Consider the following 15,703-nt stretch of genomic DNA (forward strand, 5'->3'; position numbering starts at 1 on the left):
TGCGCCACTTACGAACAATTTGAACCGGCTGGATTGGAACACGACTTTAACATTGACAATGTTGAACACTTCAAAGGATATTCTTAGAGACTCAACATCAATACTTCATTACCATTTTAATTGTTCGATAGTGCTATCATTCCGGAAGAAAAAGCAGACCACCCTCTCTAATTTGACCATGACAAACTAAGGCATGTGTTTGCTTTCAACGTCGGCGTCAACAAAGGCGAGTTCAGATCTACCAGCCTTGAAGCTTGCTTCATCCTAGCACCATTTTTCAATAATATCCATGATAGGCAGGGGCTAATGATCTGCCGGTTTACTGGCACATTAGTTGGCTTGCCAATTAACATGCCTCCCCAGCAGTCCACGACCCAGCAGTAGTATTTTATTGAATATGAGAGACACCTTACGTTCACTCGAAGTGCACTAGTCCTGAAAGGAGGCAAAGGATATTTGTCTTGAAAAGATCCAAAATTTTTCATGGCTGAGGCCCAACTTCAGGTCGTAAATATTCAGAGCCTATCTAACAAATCGAACGTAGCAGTGGAGAATAAAATACAACGCAAGATGTGCTCAGAGAGTATGGTATGGCCACTCCGTTATGGTTGGCTGGGCACACCAGACCTATTTTCAAGAAAGCTCTAGCTTCGAAGGTAGTTTTTTTCTTACGTTGATAGAAGCTTGGCTGTTGACGTCCATCTTCTTGGCTATTTATGGTTTGCTCGGTTTTGAGGGAGCAACTCCGTCGAGAAGTTTCAACGCATAGTTCTAACAGCATGACTTAAGAAGTCACCAATGCCAACATAAGAGGGAGATTGAGCTGCGAGCAAAATTCAATGCTTGGAATCATGTGCACGGGAGTGAGGCATGTTACGGTAGGGCATGCTTCTAACGCTACCTAATTATCTTAGGCAGGGAAGCAGTAATGGGATAGATAATTCGTTGTCAATCATAAGTTCCCCGTATATAATTACATGCCCATGCTGATTTTCCAACAAGAAATTTTGGTAAGAATGGTCTTTAATTAATGGGAGAAGGCCATTGGCCTCAACAAGACACACAATTTAATCAACCTTTAGAATCCTCGCCCGCTGCCCCTGTGTAAACTCCAGTCTCTGTGTCTGAACCCCCTGTTCCACTCGCCTGGACTTTATCGTAACGATCCTGTCGGGCTACAAAAAGCCACGCACTGGAGACGGCCACTAGTGTACAACATAGTAGTCCGATAGAACAAGAGTAGCTCACACGATAAGTCGGCCCGAACTTTGGTTGGTATATTTGAGGACCCTATTATTTGTCAACGGAGTGAAACACAAAATAACTAGGGAGTTGATTCCATACCACAATGCCCATGAGCTGGCATGAGGCCTAAGAGTTGGTTCAGGTCAGATTCAGATGTGTACTTCCAAATGATGTATCGAACAAAACATTCGATGGCTTACATTGGTAATGCCAATAGCGAGAGCAGCGCTTGTCGTCCCCTTGGCAGCTCTGATGCGTTCTGCGATGTCAATAGGTCAGCCGCTGCAGTCTTTGCATTTTCTCAGTTTGCGTTGCTAACCTGGCCAAATGATGGCAAAAAAGCTTTGAGATGCAGCTGTTGCAATCATGACAAAGATGTACCTCAACGGAGGTTAGCTTGATCGTTGTTGAATAAATTGGCAAGCATACTTGGCAATTGGGTGCTTGACTGTGATGAGTAGCACATAACAAACAATTTGGGCAATCTCTAGACCCAAACCGGCTACCCACGGGCTCAGTTTCCGAGTGTGAACGAGGAATGCGAGTGACAAAAGAATCACAAAGACGAGAGTGAAAGGAGGCTTTTGAAGGTCAACGGTCTTTTCTTGGGTAGCTGTTAGGTAATTGACTTGAAATACGCACCATCGTCATCACTTGAGAGATTGCTGTATTAGAGATACCTAGTTCGTAGATGACTGTCGGTAAAACGAAAGATATTCCCCATCCGCCAATCCCATGTGTTATCCAGATCATCAGAAACGGGATGAATGTAGGGTTGTGGAATAGTTGCTTGACTTGCTGGAAATCAACAGTCTTAGCATCCATCGTCGGCGCTTTCTCTGGGAGATCAGAAATGACGATTTCCCTTTCAGACTCGGTGAGAAATTTGACTGTCTCAGGGTCTAGCTCTGCATTAGCTCTTACTCCATCGATTCAGACGCCGTGAGCATGACGTCGTAACCTACAGTTGGGTAGAAAGAAGAAAGTGTAGACTCCGCATAATATCGCAGGAATGCCTTCGAGAATGAACAGCTTTGAAAAGGTCAGTTGGTCCTGTAATCAAACGTAAGGACAGACCAACCCATCTCCAACCAGCCAGGCCCCGATGCCATTCATAAAAGAAATAGCGTACGCTGTTGCGAATTAGCGGGTATTCCTTTGGATCTTCTGGTACTCATACCAAGCAGGCCACTAATTGTGCCGGAAAACATGCCACAAGCATAGAAAAAGCCCTTAAACCGTCAGTAGTGATATCGTTCTTGTTCACCGTGCGATATGCATACGATTCTGAGTGGCAGCTTATGGGTTGAGTACCAGAAGCTAAGATGATATAAAACGCCCGGGTAGAACCCTGCTTCGGCAAGGCCTAGGAAAAACCGGCAAGCAAGAATGCCAGAATAGCTTTGGGTTGCACCTTGACACATAGATATTATTCCCTATATTAACAGTCAGCACCGACATCATACTTGTTCAAGGTAGTCCCAAATACCCAGGTGATCATTATTCGACTCATCCAGACTGAAGGCGAAAATCTTTTCAGCGCAAGCGTGGCGAGCGGCTCAAAGAACATGTAAGGATAGTAAAATATGCTCAATGCCCAAGCCCATTGAGAGCTGGATAGATTCCCAAGCTGCTTCCGGATGCCGGTGCCTTCTTCAAGGTTGATAATGGCAGCGTTGCTGATGTTGCTAACGTGTATGCGCATAATGAGGTATACAAACGAGTACCACAAAAGGAGCCGTTTGTCGACCTTTCGATGAGCTATCTCCAACAGCGGCTTTTCTTCGTCCGGCGAGGATATCCTGCGCGGCGAAGCTGTCTGATCAACCATGTCGAAGTAACGAGAAGTAAGTAATTAGCTTTTTTACTCCGAGACGATAATGCAGTTCTACTTGACACGGCACCTGAACGTGAGAGTTGGTGTAAGATATTGATTCTTAGAGAAAGGGGAATTCTGGAACAAAATACACGCTGTGAATGTTTTGACGTGCAGTTCAGTGCTAGACATTGCATTGTATGTCGGGTACGCAGAGTCAAACCAAGATGGCACTGCAAGAAGCACGTCTTACGGCGGGGCCATGTGCACAGCAGCATCGCCAATGCAAGATATGCTAGGGTTGCGACCAATGACACAGCTGGCCTTCGCCATCCCACATTGTTGCAGGGTAATCTATAGGCATGTGTCTGGTCTACACCACCTGGACAGGGCTCCTTTTGGATTTACTCTCATCGAGGTTCTAGGCACAAGGGGGAAATGCGTATAAAATCATCGCAAAACTAAACAAATGAAACAACAGTCAAAAGTATTGCGCACGTATGCATCTGTCGAGACTCGAACTCGAGTCCCCAGCTGTCATTTGCGTGGAAATGGAAGGCTGGGATGATAACCCCTACACTACAGATGCGCCAATTCGCTTCAGAACCAAGGATTTGGAGTGGGGACGTATTGTGGGTTCAAGTGGAAGCACTCATGTTGTGAGACTAATCCTCACGAACTTGATAGCGGTGAGTGGTTATTTGATCACTCAATGTCAACATTTCTGATGTGTAAGACCTTATTACTAGTACGACCTGCGTCAGCCAAGAGCTTGCTGCTGGACAAGGCGTATTCCAAGGTTTACCCAAGGGTTGGCCCCTTGACGTTGTCAGGAATGATAGTAATTCTTCAACGTTCAATGTAGCTTCAATGATCCGAGGCCATAGTATTCGCCAAATTCTCACGGAAATAAACCAACCATACTGTATCCGATATGCGGGGAGTGACAGCGTAAGAAAGAGTAAAGCGGGCCATGGAAGGTTCAGACCAACCATGACCAATTGTTTATGTTCCTCATTTTGTCGATATATGGCGTGCTCCAAATCCGGCGATCGCCCTCCGATGAACAAGATAGTACCGGCGCGGGAGAGCTACTCTCCTGACATCAGACGAGGGGTATTTATGAAAGGCAATTCGGACTTCATGGCATCATTCTACGTTGGCGAATATCATTTCAGTGTACTTTAAACCATTGCAACGTATGATGCCGTCAGCCACTTCTCCAGAAACAGTCCCATTGCCAAAATGGCAACGTCCAGCAAAAACCAAATACGAGCTCCCATGGGCAGAGATCGCTGTAGTTGATATCGGCAAATTCGACCAGCCGGGAGGCAAGAAGCAATTGGCTGAAGACCTCCGCCAGGCAGTAAGCCAATTCACATTTTCGCGCCAAGATGTCCCAGAGCTAAGGAGATCCCTAGGTCCAAGAGACTGGCTTTTTTAGTCTCATCAATACCGGCTTCACATCGGATGAAGTGCAGCAACAATATGACATTGGGCAAGGATTCTTCAGCCTCCCCGTAGAGGATAAGGCAAGGCCCGGCAATACCTGTGACTTTTCCAAAGGCAACTACTTTGGGTACAGACCGGTAAGCTTAGCTGCAATCCATGTTGCATCTGAAGTTGCTGCCAAACTAACGATGTTTCAAGGCGCATGATAAAAAGATGCAGGGCACCGACGTGCTCAACAATGTAGAGTCCGTGAATATTGCCAAGTTCATCGCAAATTACCAGAACGAGCCTTTTCATCCGTTCTTCGACCCTTTCAGGAAAGAGATTGAAGACTTTTCGAGAGTAAGATCCCGATCGAGCGCGATTGTTGAAATGCTGGTACTCACATACCTATCAGCGCTCCCTCGAGCTGGCGAGCAAAGTCTTCACCCTCTTCTCAATCATCCTCGAGCTCCCCGAAGACTACTTCTCCTCCCGCCACGCCTACGAGTCCCCTAGCGAAGATCATCTCCGCTATATGGGCTATCATCCGCGACCCCTTGCTGACGACCTCAAAGTCGCAAATACCTGGTCACGGGCCCACACTGACTTTGGTTCCTTGACGCTGCTTTGGAGCCAGGATGTTGCGGGCCTACAGATCAAGACTGCGGCGGGTGACTGGCGCTATGTGCCGCCCATCGACGGCGGAATCGTCTGTAACGTTGGCGACACGCTCGATTTCTGGTCTGCGGGCTACCTCAAGTCCACCACACACCGCGTAGTGAGGCCGCCCGAGGACCAGGCTCACCTATTTCGCCAGGGTTTGTTTTACTTTGTGAGGCCTGGTGACGACGTCGACATCAAACCAGCGCCGTCGCCATTATTAAAGAGGCTCGGGCTGGTAAGGGAAGATGCCGAGGACGCTGAGCCAGTGAGGGGGCTGCAGTATGTTAGAGAGCGGGTGAAGAACTACCATGATCATAACGACTACGCAGACATGAAGGGCAAGAAATTCAAAGTCGGCAACTTGGAAATTGAGGACGAGGCACATTGATCAAGAAGATTCGACATCGGGTATCTCTTGTCGGGACCCTAACTAGAATTTGGAAACTTTTTAAAGGTCATAAAACAATGAACAGTGTCCAAAATCACTGGTCGTATTCGCCAGCGTACAGAAGTTCACCGGGTTGGCCGTTGGCGACGTCCCAGATGGAGCGCTCTTCCAACTCCAGCTCTCTTCTCAGAGCGGTGACATTCACACCGGTCTCCTTGGCCTGGTCCTCCTTCGCAAGTCTCACTACCAAGAATGTTAGCGAATTCTCCCCGAGTAGAGCAGCGTCGTGCGATGCTAAAACTTACCATGCAAAAACACAGCCGCCCGCTTGCCGGTATACAGCGCATGCGGCACGTTGGTGCTGTTATCCGAGTTCGCGTCACCAACGGCGTAGATACCTGGCACGTTCGTCGCATACCCCTTGGAGACGTCAGTCGCTAGTCGACCGCCCCACAGCTGCACGCCGGCCTCCTCGCCGATTTTGCTGCGCTGTTCGTCGGGGAAGCTGACGAAGAAGGCAGCGCGCTGGACGGGGTCGCCCGTGGTGAAGTTGACCGAGAAGAGGTCGAGCTCCGGTGCCGTCGGCAGCGAGGGGTCGTGGGCCGGATCGCCACCATCCTTAAGACGGGTGAAGCCCGTGATGGTGCGGTTCTCGATCGTGACGTTATGCAAGTCGAGGTATTCCTGGAACTTGGGGTTCTTGGTCTCCGTTTTGGCTCGAGCCTCGGGTGTATCTGTGCCGTTGGCGAAGGCGATGAGGTCGGTGTTGAGCGTCAGGATCTCGCGGGCGAGGGAGGGGAGGTCGTCGAAGGAGCCGGCCAGGAGACCAAGGGGCTGGTCTGCGTGCTCGTTTCCATCGCACCAAGGGCACTAAGAGTGTTAAAAAAGCAATGAGTGATTACCGATCATAGAACATACCCAGTAAATGCCCTTACCCCAGTTCTCCCAGAAGCCTGGCGTGTTGGGGAGGTCATCCTTCAGACCGGTGGCAAGAATGACCTTGCGTGCATGGACATTCTTGACTGAGTTGTTGGCCAAGTTGGTTGTTACAATAAACTTGTCTGCATCATTGCCTGCGATCTTAGTGACAGTGCCGTTGGTCAAGGTAATGCTATCATAATGAGAGATCTGCTCGCGGGCCGCGTATCGGTACCATGCGGGGGTAACGCCTTATGAGTGTTAGATTTTGGGAAGAAAGAGTTGTCTGCCATCGATTCATACCATCAAAACCGAGGACGTCGTGCATGTGCCTTGTAGGCGCATTACGATACTCTCCAGAATCGATTAAGAGAGTTCTACGGCGTACACGACCAAGGGCGCTCGCAACGCTGAGGCCTGCAGGGCCGCCTCCAACGATGATTGCATCGTACACGATGACTTCGTCGATTGGTAGGGCGAGAACCAGGCTCGACGCTGCTGAGAGCAAAAGAGAGCTGAGAGAGAACTTCATGACGGGCTAAGGACACAATGAGACCTGGGCACAAACGAGAGACAGGCTGGCGTCGTCGAACTGAGCTGCTGAGCTACCCAACATCCCCACAGTAGAGAGGCCCTCCACGCCCGTTTATAAACACCATCAAAGCATCTTCTTCCACCAGTGCACAGGGAATACGTGCCATCGCAGCTGGATGGTGCAATGTCGTGAGACATCTGAAATGAGCCTGGTGAGATGTCGATCTTCGCGACGATGCCACGGCATGCCCGTCTCGTGTGGAGATGGCGGGCCGCGACGTTAGCGTCAAATAAAGTGACCGGTAAGACGCGGGACTCAAAGTGCGCCAATCGAGGATTGCCAACTTGACCGAATGTGGTAGGTAGAGCTATGCAGGGTAGGTAGGCAAGGGGCTGTGATGCAGCGTTGATCTCGTCGACTAAATGGACTCACCGGATTGTTCTGCAGTCTCTGCTTAAGGTTCATCCATATAGGACATCGGTAATACCGGCGCTGCATTCTTTGATGGTCTGAATATAGTGTGCTGCTGAGGCTGACTCAAGATCCAGGGGATAGTCAATGACGTGATCGTCGACATTGTACCTCTCGAAAGCATGCAGCATAGTCTTTAGTGTCGCAATGCTGGGCTTGTCACTTTTCAGGTGGCTGCGAGTCAAGAGGTGGAAATATGACAAGACGGTCCCTCGATAGATCATTCGAAGCGCGTGCGGACTTGGTTGATTGGCGTCGAGACATTCGGAACGTTTCTTAATGACATTAGCTTGTCCACCAAAATAGCACAACATTCAAAGTTTGAAAGGGAAATGAGCTCTCCCAAAATTGACATGTCAAATGCCTGCCCAGGACCCCACAGGATCTCCGTTATAGGCTGTTGTGGGGTTGGGCTGGGATCCATTCGCAAACCTTGAGCTGCAGCTTTCTTCCATGAACTCTAGCGTCCGATCCTCCAAACGACGAGTAAACAAGCGTGAAAAGGACCGAATCCCGTGCTAAGATGTGTTGGGATGCAGTCTAAATTACTTTGTGCTCACATTGGTATTGTAGGGAGATATGCACAAGAGTCCAAAAAGCGATCGACAGTGATGTTTTCTCTCTTTGGTGCTATTATTCGTTGTCACAAGCTGCGTTCACCCGGCCCGTTCCTTTGCCTTACCCGAAGCGTCATGGCCGACATGCACTCTACAAATCATGCTGTTCACATGAGGGTTTCTCAAACTTCTGTGTCTTGCTAGTAAATCGTCCTTGTTTTTGTCTCGATGCCATGTGTCTCTGCATGCCTCGCTTTGAAACTTACCAAATCGATTGTGAGCACATGTCGTGCTACTGTCACGGTGCATTTTCTGTGTCGGGGCAGCGTTCCGCGCCCCAAGACACAACCGTCCGAATGAGGAAGAAAAAATCCCACACCGACACAGGAAAGCCCTGGAAAGATTCCGCGAAGATCAAGATAGATTTGTGCAAAATTGCTCAATTCTCAATACGTGTACATGATAAGAAGGGTATCTAGCGATTGCGGGTACTCCCCTCAGACGTGTATATACAGGAAGTCGTATTCTCGTGCACTCATGTTATCCAATCCCTCCCGATTCGTGTCCGTGTTTTCTATCACTCGGTGCTGTTGACAACCCTCAGAGCACGTCTAGGGCCCATGACAACCGAAAAGAAACTTGGCTCCTGTCCTTCGAGCAGCTGCTCCGTGCTTGAGATGCTTTCGTTGTCGGTATTCGCATGTCTGCTGGAGCTTGTTCGCGGGTCGTTCCCGGTTCCACTCGGGCCGCTCTTGAACGTCCTCGCATCCTCGCTCTTCCTCTTCAGCCCGCTACCACTGACGTTGGCAGTGCCACCAGATCCGGAGCCTGGGGTGGGATCATCCGTCATCCACTTTGGTTCCACTCCAGTCCCGACCCACGAGAAGGACTCATCGCTAACTGTGCTATTATCGCGATTGTGTCCGCGACTGTTCTTCTCGGCCCGGCTAGGGAAGAAATTGGCGGCTCCGAAATGCATAGGGCTAGCGCCCGAGTAGCGGTTTACTTGGGACAAATGCTGCTTGTAAGCGGCAACCTGACGTCGGTAAAGCCAGGCGCAGAAACCCAGGTACAGCGCAAGGGCACCAAGAATCCCAGCGATGACACCCGCTGCGATGAGACCAGGATTGGTACCTCCGCTACCACCTGAACTCTCGCCAGGGGCAGAAGTACTAGTAGGACCAAATGAGGTGATCGTTGCGGTCGAGCCACCTTGCGTGATTGTGAAAACCGGAGGCTTGCCTGTTGCGAACGGACCGCCGGTAGCAGGGCCGGCGGCGGGGGTCGTTGCGGTGGCTCCGCCCTCCGAATTGCCCCCGATGACGCTTTGCACCTTACCGGGTACCTTGTACCCGTAAGATCCCGCCTGGACTGAGTTTTCGGAGCTCAGATCCGCTGGATGGTCCCCAGCCTTGAACCCGCTTGACCACTGAAGGGTGCTCGCGTCAAACACGTAGACTTCTTGGGATTCGCATTTGGGTTCTTCGCCGATATATCCACCCGCGACGATGATCTGACCGTCGCGCATGGTACATGTATGCCCGGCTCGAGGCGCGGGTACTCCATCACCTGCGTCCACCTTGATCCAGGTAAACGCAGGAATAGAAAGGATGTACATATCATTATACTGAGTTTGGTTTTTCTGCATGCATCATTAGCTCAGGACAATCTCTTGTTCATGCGACACAAGAACTTACAAAGGGTTGGAGGTTCTGGCCTCCAAAGAAGTAGATCTGAAAGCTCGAAGCGTCGGGAGCGCTAGCGATTGCAGCGCAAGGGTTGACGCGCACAGATGGCCTGTCACCGGTCGTCCGCTGATGGTACCACTCGGAGGTAGCAATATCGAAGACATCGAGCGTCCCTAGATCATCGACGAACGTCTTGTCTGATCCTCCGGCCATGCCAATTAAAACACCTCTGACACCCCAGCCGGGGACAAATACTAGCACGCCATCCGCTCTTTCGGGAAAGGCATCAGTCTCTTGCAATCCACCCTCCGTGATGTTACGGAAGACACCACCGTCTGCGGCCCCAGCACCACGCAGTGAGTCGACACCGGTGTTCATGAAGCCGGGGTGGGTGAACTCCAGAAGACTTTTGAGATATACTCTAGGAGTTTGAGTCGACCAGCCCTCAGTCGTGAGCCAGTCAAGATGGCCGCCGAAATACCAACTCAAACCAAGTTCGGGTACTGACAAGCCAGCGCCTTCTGCAGAGCGCTGGACAGGCGTGTTGCCTGCGGTCGAATAATTGCCAGATGATGTGCGAGGGTCTTTGAATTCAATCCAGGAACCGTCCTTGACGGAATAGCGCCAGATTGACATCGGAGCAACCGTGGCGTAGACGCCTTCTGCGCCGTCATTGTCTGCAAATTGTCCGCCATAGAGGTAAAGATTGTTGTAATCATGCCACAAGAAACCGTTGGCTACAGCCGGGGGTCCATTGGGTATCGTCATGTCTTTAAGGGAAGGCGATGTCGCATCCCATGATTTCGTCAGGTCGAGAGTAAGGAAGTCATTGTCTGTGTGAACTTGTTAGGTCTCGCTTCACCTCCTCCCATGAGGCCGGTACTTACTCCACGTATTAACGGTCTGCGATGCCTCAGTCTTGGACTGACCACCATACATGTACAAAGTTCCGTTGAGCAAGGCCGCTGTTCATTATTAGTCAGGTTCCCAGTTCGTCAAGAGAACAAACTAACCTTGCTGGGCCCATCTTAGACAGACATTTGTTGACGTCGTTTCTCTTGGGCGTATCGCGCCGGCGTCTGCCCCGCTCCCAATTTTCTGATGGCCATTGTTATAACTAAAGGCTGGAATGATGACAGCAATGAGCAAAGCGATCATGCCAAGCCGCTGTAGACTCGACACGGTGGGAGGTGGTGCACTCGAAGCCGTCTTGATCCGCGGGCGCCGATAGCCCTGTGACAGTTTGTTATACCACGAATGCTTCGAAACCTGACTTGAGCTCCTATAACGAGACTCGGTAGGGGCCTCCCGTTGTTCAGGATCAGAGTGCCTGTTTGCTCCGTCGCCGTCGTCACCGTCGTCGTCGCCGTCGTTCGAGGTATCGCCACGCTTAGACACCAACCCTGCTATTTGTCCAAACTCCTTTTCGATTGACATTGATTCCTTCCGCTCGGAAGAATGCTGAAATGACTCGGTGATAGAGGAGCCGCAATCGTCGCTAAAGTCGTCGTCAAGTCCCAGCTCTTTGAATACTGATTTTCTGCCTTTCTTAATGTTGCTAATCATTGAGAATGGCTGTGGTCTGAGACCAGATCCTTCTCTTAGGCGATCGGATGTGTTTTGCGAATTGAACCTTGGCCGGACATGTGAATCGCTATGTGAACGATGGTCGAGAGGGGGGCGAGAGAGGTTAACAAAAGACATCGTGAAAACGTGGCAAAAGCGGCCAGGGATGCAAGATAGTGACGGGTAGGCTGACAGTGACTAGGCGACTCTGACGTGCAAACGGCAGTTGGACGGCTCGTAGCACACTATGATGTCGCCACATGCAGTGGGTGGTAGGGATTGTCACATCGCCCGCAATCACAAGCAACAGGATAGCAGAGCAGTGAGGTCACTCCTCACAAGGAAGAGAAACGGAGATAAGATTACAACAAGGGGGGACGGGTGGTAGAAGTGGCAGAAGAGAGCGATCAGGGCCGTTCGTGAGATCTTGAAAGACTGAGCCCTTGGCTTTTTGTGAATTGCTCCAACAAAAAAGGAGCAGAGAGAGATGGATTGGAAATAAATCAAGAATGAAGAATTGGAAGAAGAAAAAAGACACCAAGCCCTAACCTTTGTCCAGAAACTGGATTCCTGCCTGAAATTGTCCGAATCAACTAGATCGAAACCGTGGAGGGATAGCTTTCACCCAAGAACACATCAATGGAACCAAAACGACCGTAAGCCAACCAGTGGATGGAACACGGAGACCGATAGACACGGGACACACAGGTGCCGGCAGACTGGAAGGCTCGTTTGGGCACAGGCACAGAACGAGAGGCGTGGAGACACCGGGTGTGTGGTGGTAGACGAACTACTGGTAGAAGCCTAAACAAGAACGCCACAATATCATCCGTTTCCTTCTATCCATTCAAGACCTCCGGTTTTCTCTAAGCGAGAGAGGGGACGGTCATGGCACTGGCTCCATGGGAAAGGCACGGAGCTAAAACCTGGAAGGGCCTGGGCACTGCCGGTCGTTGCTGGATTCATCCAGGAACCGAGCCGGCGCGCTGCGGCGATTGGGTGCCCACTTGTAACAGTCTGGCGGCGATGACTTCACCCGTCATCATCAGCAGGCCATGTTTGGCAACCCAGCGCAGTATGAATGCGACGCTGGCTGTGCTATAGGGTAGTCCATAATGGGGACTAAAAGTCGGCCCCATCGAGATTTCAGACATGGAGCGGTTGAAACGCAGGGCATCGGAACCCTGCAGCACAAGCTCCAGTTCCTGGCTGGCTAGATCTTTTGGTCCTTGTGTGTCGCGTGTTGGTGTTGATTCGGTGGAACTCATAGCTGTTCATTAAACGGTTGAGCACACCGACACACCTTTAGAAGCGGCCGTAATTACCCAATATGGTTATGAAGGTCTCTATTGGACTTTGTAAGAGAGGAAGCGGGGACCAGATCAAGTGCGGTTTACAACGCCGCGTCTGACGTCACCCAGGAAGATCCTTGCCATTCTGACCGTACCTAAGGGAAATCCTTCAACTGTCATCAGCTCATTTCTGTCTTTGCCAACTGGTGTCGGGCGGCTTTCGTAAAAGCTGGCTGGGGATCAAGTCCGTTGAAGGAGAAGATTGTCCGCAAGCGGCCCTCAGTGAACCGTTTGTATTTTCTTTCACAGGGTCGGCCTGATTCCCGTTCCCAAATGCAAATCCTTTTTTTCCGTCAATGTACCCTGCTAGTGTACCGGTATTTTTGTCAATTTGAGCCAGCCAAGTGAGACGGCAATGTTGCTCTCGGATTGACCGATGCAAGTCAATTTGTATTCTGCATGATTGTTTTGGGGAGCTCTCTGCCCCTGAAGTAGAACGAGCTGCATCTCCTCTCGGTCTAGCAACTGAAAGGCTCGCCTACAGCACCAGACTCATACGCCTTCGCGATGCCCTTCACCGTGACGTATGTCCCAGCAACGCAGATGAATGCCCCGGCAGCAAAGGTCATCACCGCCACCAGAGTCTGGAACCACTTTCGCGCCCACTGCTTCAACCCATCATAGTCATGATAGTTGTCATGCAGCCAGAATGCGCCTGCGATACCATACGTATACCACGCAGCGAATAGACTCGCCGCAATGCCAATGAGGTAGTTGAAGATCGGCACACCGACGGCGAGAACGAAAGCCGCAGCATTCATCAACACGATCAGCACCGCCCACGTGCCCCATCCCACCACAGTGTGGCTATGGAGGTGATGACTCTTGCGAAATATGCGCACGAAGAGCAACTTCGCCGCTGTATGTGCGTATAGCGACCCGGCGAGGAGGAAGTTGGGTATCGCAATCCCATACGCCGCCTTCGCCCACTTCGGTTCCAAACTGCTAAAGGACGGCGAAGCGACTTCGCTTCCGAGATAGACATAGCATACGACAGCGAACACGGCGTAAAATGTCGTCGCGAAGCCTTGAAGGGTGTATGCCGCCTTCATGGCATCCTGCGGGCGGCGCATCTCTGACATGAGGATGAAGAACATAAAGTGACCCGCATACGCGAAGACCGGATTTGTGATGGCGATAAAGGCTGTATAAAAGTCGGAGGAGACGGCGACACTGACTTGCCGGTCCGCGGCCGGGTGCAAACCTGCGCCGAGCATGCCTACGATGCCCGCGATGAGGATCGACAGAACCGATGGGATGCAAAGCCATGAGAGCTGGTCCATAGTCCGCGGGAAACTGAAAAGTAATGTCGGGATTGCGAAGATGCCAGTGTATAGCATCAGACATAGTTTGTTGTCGCTGAGCGTCGCCAACGCTATTTGTCCCGCTAGTAGTTGGCCGCCTGTCGCAAAGACGGCGAAGACCACGGTCCCGAAAGCGAGAAGTTCTCGTCCGGGCCGACCGAAGAGGATCTGCCCGGCATCTCCCATCGAGTGGACTTCCGGGTGCCTCAACTTGAATTGTACCAGGAGCCAAGAGGTGTATGTCGCGAAAATGCCAAGAAAGACGATGAGTATCACGCCGGGGACAATTCCAACGACCGCCAAGGACGAGGGTAGGGACAGCATGCCATTGCTCACGATCTCCGCTATCATGAGCACTGCGACAAGCTTCCATGACATTGTTTTATATTTGATCTGTAACTAAAGTCAGCTTGATTGTTTAAACGCGTTGATATCACAGCTCGTTCAAAACCACGTACCTGGTGATTTTCTTCGTGCCCGAACGGGTCGAGGTCGTCGTACACAACTGGCCGACTGGCCTCATTGTGATCGTCAACATCATGTTCTCTCCTGTCGTACGTCTCGCGATGTTGCTTCATTGCGACCTGGAAATGCCGATCTTCCCCCGTCGGTGATGCAGAGCGAGGTGACTATGCCTTGGGAAACCGCAGTCTCGGGACTGGAACCAGAAACAACGTGCAAATGCATGTGTGCTCCTTTGTAATTGAAAGCGCGGGGTAAGTCATCCCTTGAGCAATCCAGGTTCTTGATAAGCGTTGCCGGGTTGATGTCTTATCATCTTCCTGTCCGACCCATGGCGCTTATCTTGTAATGGCACTCTTGTCGACTAGGCCGCAAGTATCGGGCCTAGTTCGATAGGAGAAGGTCGCCATCCTGCATCTTGTTGTTCGCGTCATGGATTGTCACCCTGGGTTTGCAACTAGTATTTTGCAACGGTGACTCGTTTGGAAAGAAATTCGGCAAAAAGGCTCATCAACTAGCACTTTACCATTAAGTACACCTCTCCGCTTGGACATACGAAGCAACTAGCAGTCCTAATATACTGTGTCGCTCTTTCCGATAAAATCAACAGTTAAAATACATAGTCATGAAAATAAAATACAGTGCAACTCCATTCATATAAAGAAAAAAACCAGGAAAAGCCGAAGGCCTGCCACCCAGTTGAGCTAAGAGAGTAAACTCGCACTATCATTCTTTGCACGTTGTGCTTCTTGAGCTTATTGACTCCAAGCTATCAACATGAAACTCAAAGAGAGAACAATTGATGCAGTGGTCAAGGATTTGGTTGAACTCGTGACAGACTTGAACTGCCGCTACTAACTGGCATGTTTGTGAAGAGACATTGAGTCAGTCGTGCAATGTCCGTGTAGGCTCATTTGACCACCATCCCTATCGCTAGACTGAACCTGAGTCTTGAACACCATATCCCAATGCAAATAAGCGGACATTTCAATACCATCAGTACTGGATTTAGGCATTTGGCAGTATACATCTCATCGCCACATGTTGGGTGCATAATACTAGATCACTATGCTAACATGAAAGCAGTCTGGGATCTCTACATCTCTATATCCGATATGCGAGGTCAAATTGCAATATTAATCATGATTGTCTCGCTCATAGTATTACTCCAAGCGCAATGAGTGAGTCTACTCTCTGTGCTTAGTCTCAGCGTAGCTGAATAGTTATAGTATACCCTAGGTCTAACCGAGTGCAATGTTACGGCCTGTGGGTCTTTGAAAATTGAGATGTCATATTGCACAACT

General features: G+C 50.4%; 5 protein-coding genes and 1 non-coding gene across 6 annotated transcripts; 1 reads left to right on the top strand and 5 right to left on the bottom strand.

The window, feature by feature from the left end:
- Positions 1-2,686: 2,686 nt before the first annotated feature.
- On the bottom strand, positions 2,687-3,076 carry ColSpa_00567 (MFS transporter prlL; the record flags this gene model as incomplete). Its single annotated transcript, XM_049266779.1, has 1 exon — positions 2,687-3,076. One exon carries the CDS (start codon positions 3,074-3,076, stop codon positions 2,687-2,689), a length of 390 nt encoding a protein of 129 aa, XP_049122736.1.
- A 486-nt stretch (positions 3,077-3,562) lies between these two features.
- Positions 3,563-3,650, bottom strand: ColSpa_tRNA_016. Its single transcript is given in 2 exon segments — positions 3,563-3,597; positions 3,614-3,650. It is a non-coding gene; the product is annotated as a tRNA-Gly (tRNA).
- Positions 3,651-4,726: 1,076 nt separating this feature from the next.
- ColSpa_00568 (UPF0676 protein) lies at positions 4,727-5,546 on the top strand (the record flags this gene model as incomplete). The annotated part of the gene is made up of 2 exons (XM_049266780.1): positions 4,727-4,855; positions 4,911-5,546. 2 exons carry the CDS (start codon positions 4,727-4,729, stop codon positions 5,544-5,546), a joined length of 765 nt encoding a protein of 254 aa, XP_049122737.1.
- A 94-nt stretch (positions 5,547-5,640) lies between these two features.
- Positions 5,641-6,996, bottom strand: ColSpa_00569 (putative THOC5 family protein; the record flags this gene model as incomplete). The annotated part of the gene is made up of 4 exons (XM_049266781.1): positions 5,641-5,789; positions 5,852-6,416; positions 6,465-6,715; positions 6,768-6,996. 4 exons carry the CDS (start codon positions 6,994-6,996, stop codon positions 5,641-5,643), a joined length of 1,194 nt encoding a protein of 397 aa, XP_049122738.1.
- Positions 6,997-8,604: 1,608 nt separating this feature from the next.
- On the bottom strand, positions 8,605-10,654 carry ColSpa_00570 (Kelch repeat-containing protein; the record flags this gene model as incomplete). Its single annotated transcript, XM_049266782.1, has 3 exons — positions 8,605-9,654; positions 9,725-10,548; positions 10,603-10,654. The coding sequence occupies 3 exons, from the start codon at positions 10,652-10,654 to the stop codon at positions 8,605-8,607; spliced, it is 1,926 nt and encodes a 641-aa protein (XP_049122739.1).
- Positions 10,655-13,091: 2,437 nt separating this feature from the next.
- ColSpa_00571 (N amino acid transport system protein) lies at positions 13,092-14,515 on the bottom strand (the record flags this gene model as incomplete). Its single annotated transcript, XM_049266783.1, has 2 exons — positions 13,092-14,336; positions 14,396-14,515. 2 exons carry the CDS (start codon positions 14,513-14,515, stop codon positions 13,092-13,094), a joined length of 1,365 nt encoding a protein of 454 aa, XP_049122740.1.
- Positions 14,516-15,703: the final 1,188 nt, after the last annotated feature.

The sequence above is a fragment of the Colletotrichum spaethianum genome (genome assembly GCF_022836535.1).
Source record: "Colletotrichum spaethianum MAFF 239500 DNA, contig01, whole genome shotgun sequence".
NCBI classification, from domain to species: Eukaryota; Fungi; Ascomycota; class Sordariomycetes; order Glomerellales; family Glomerellaceae; genus Colletotrichum; species Colletotrichum spaethianum.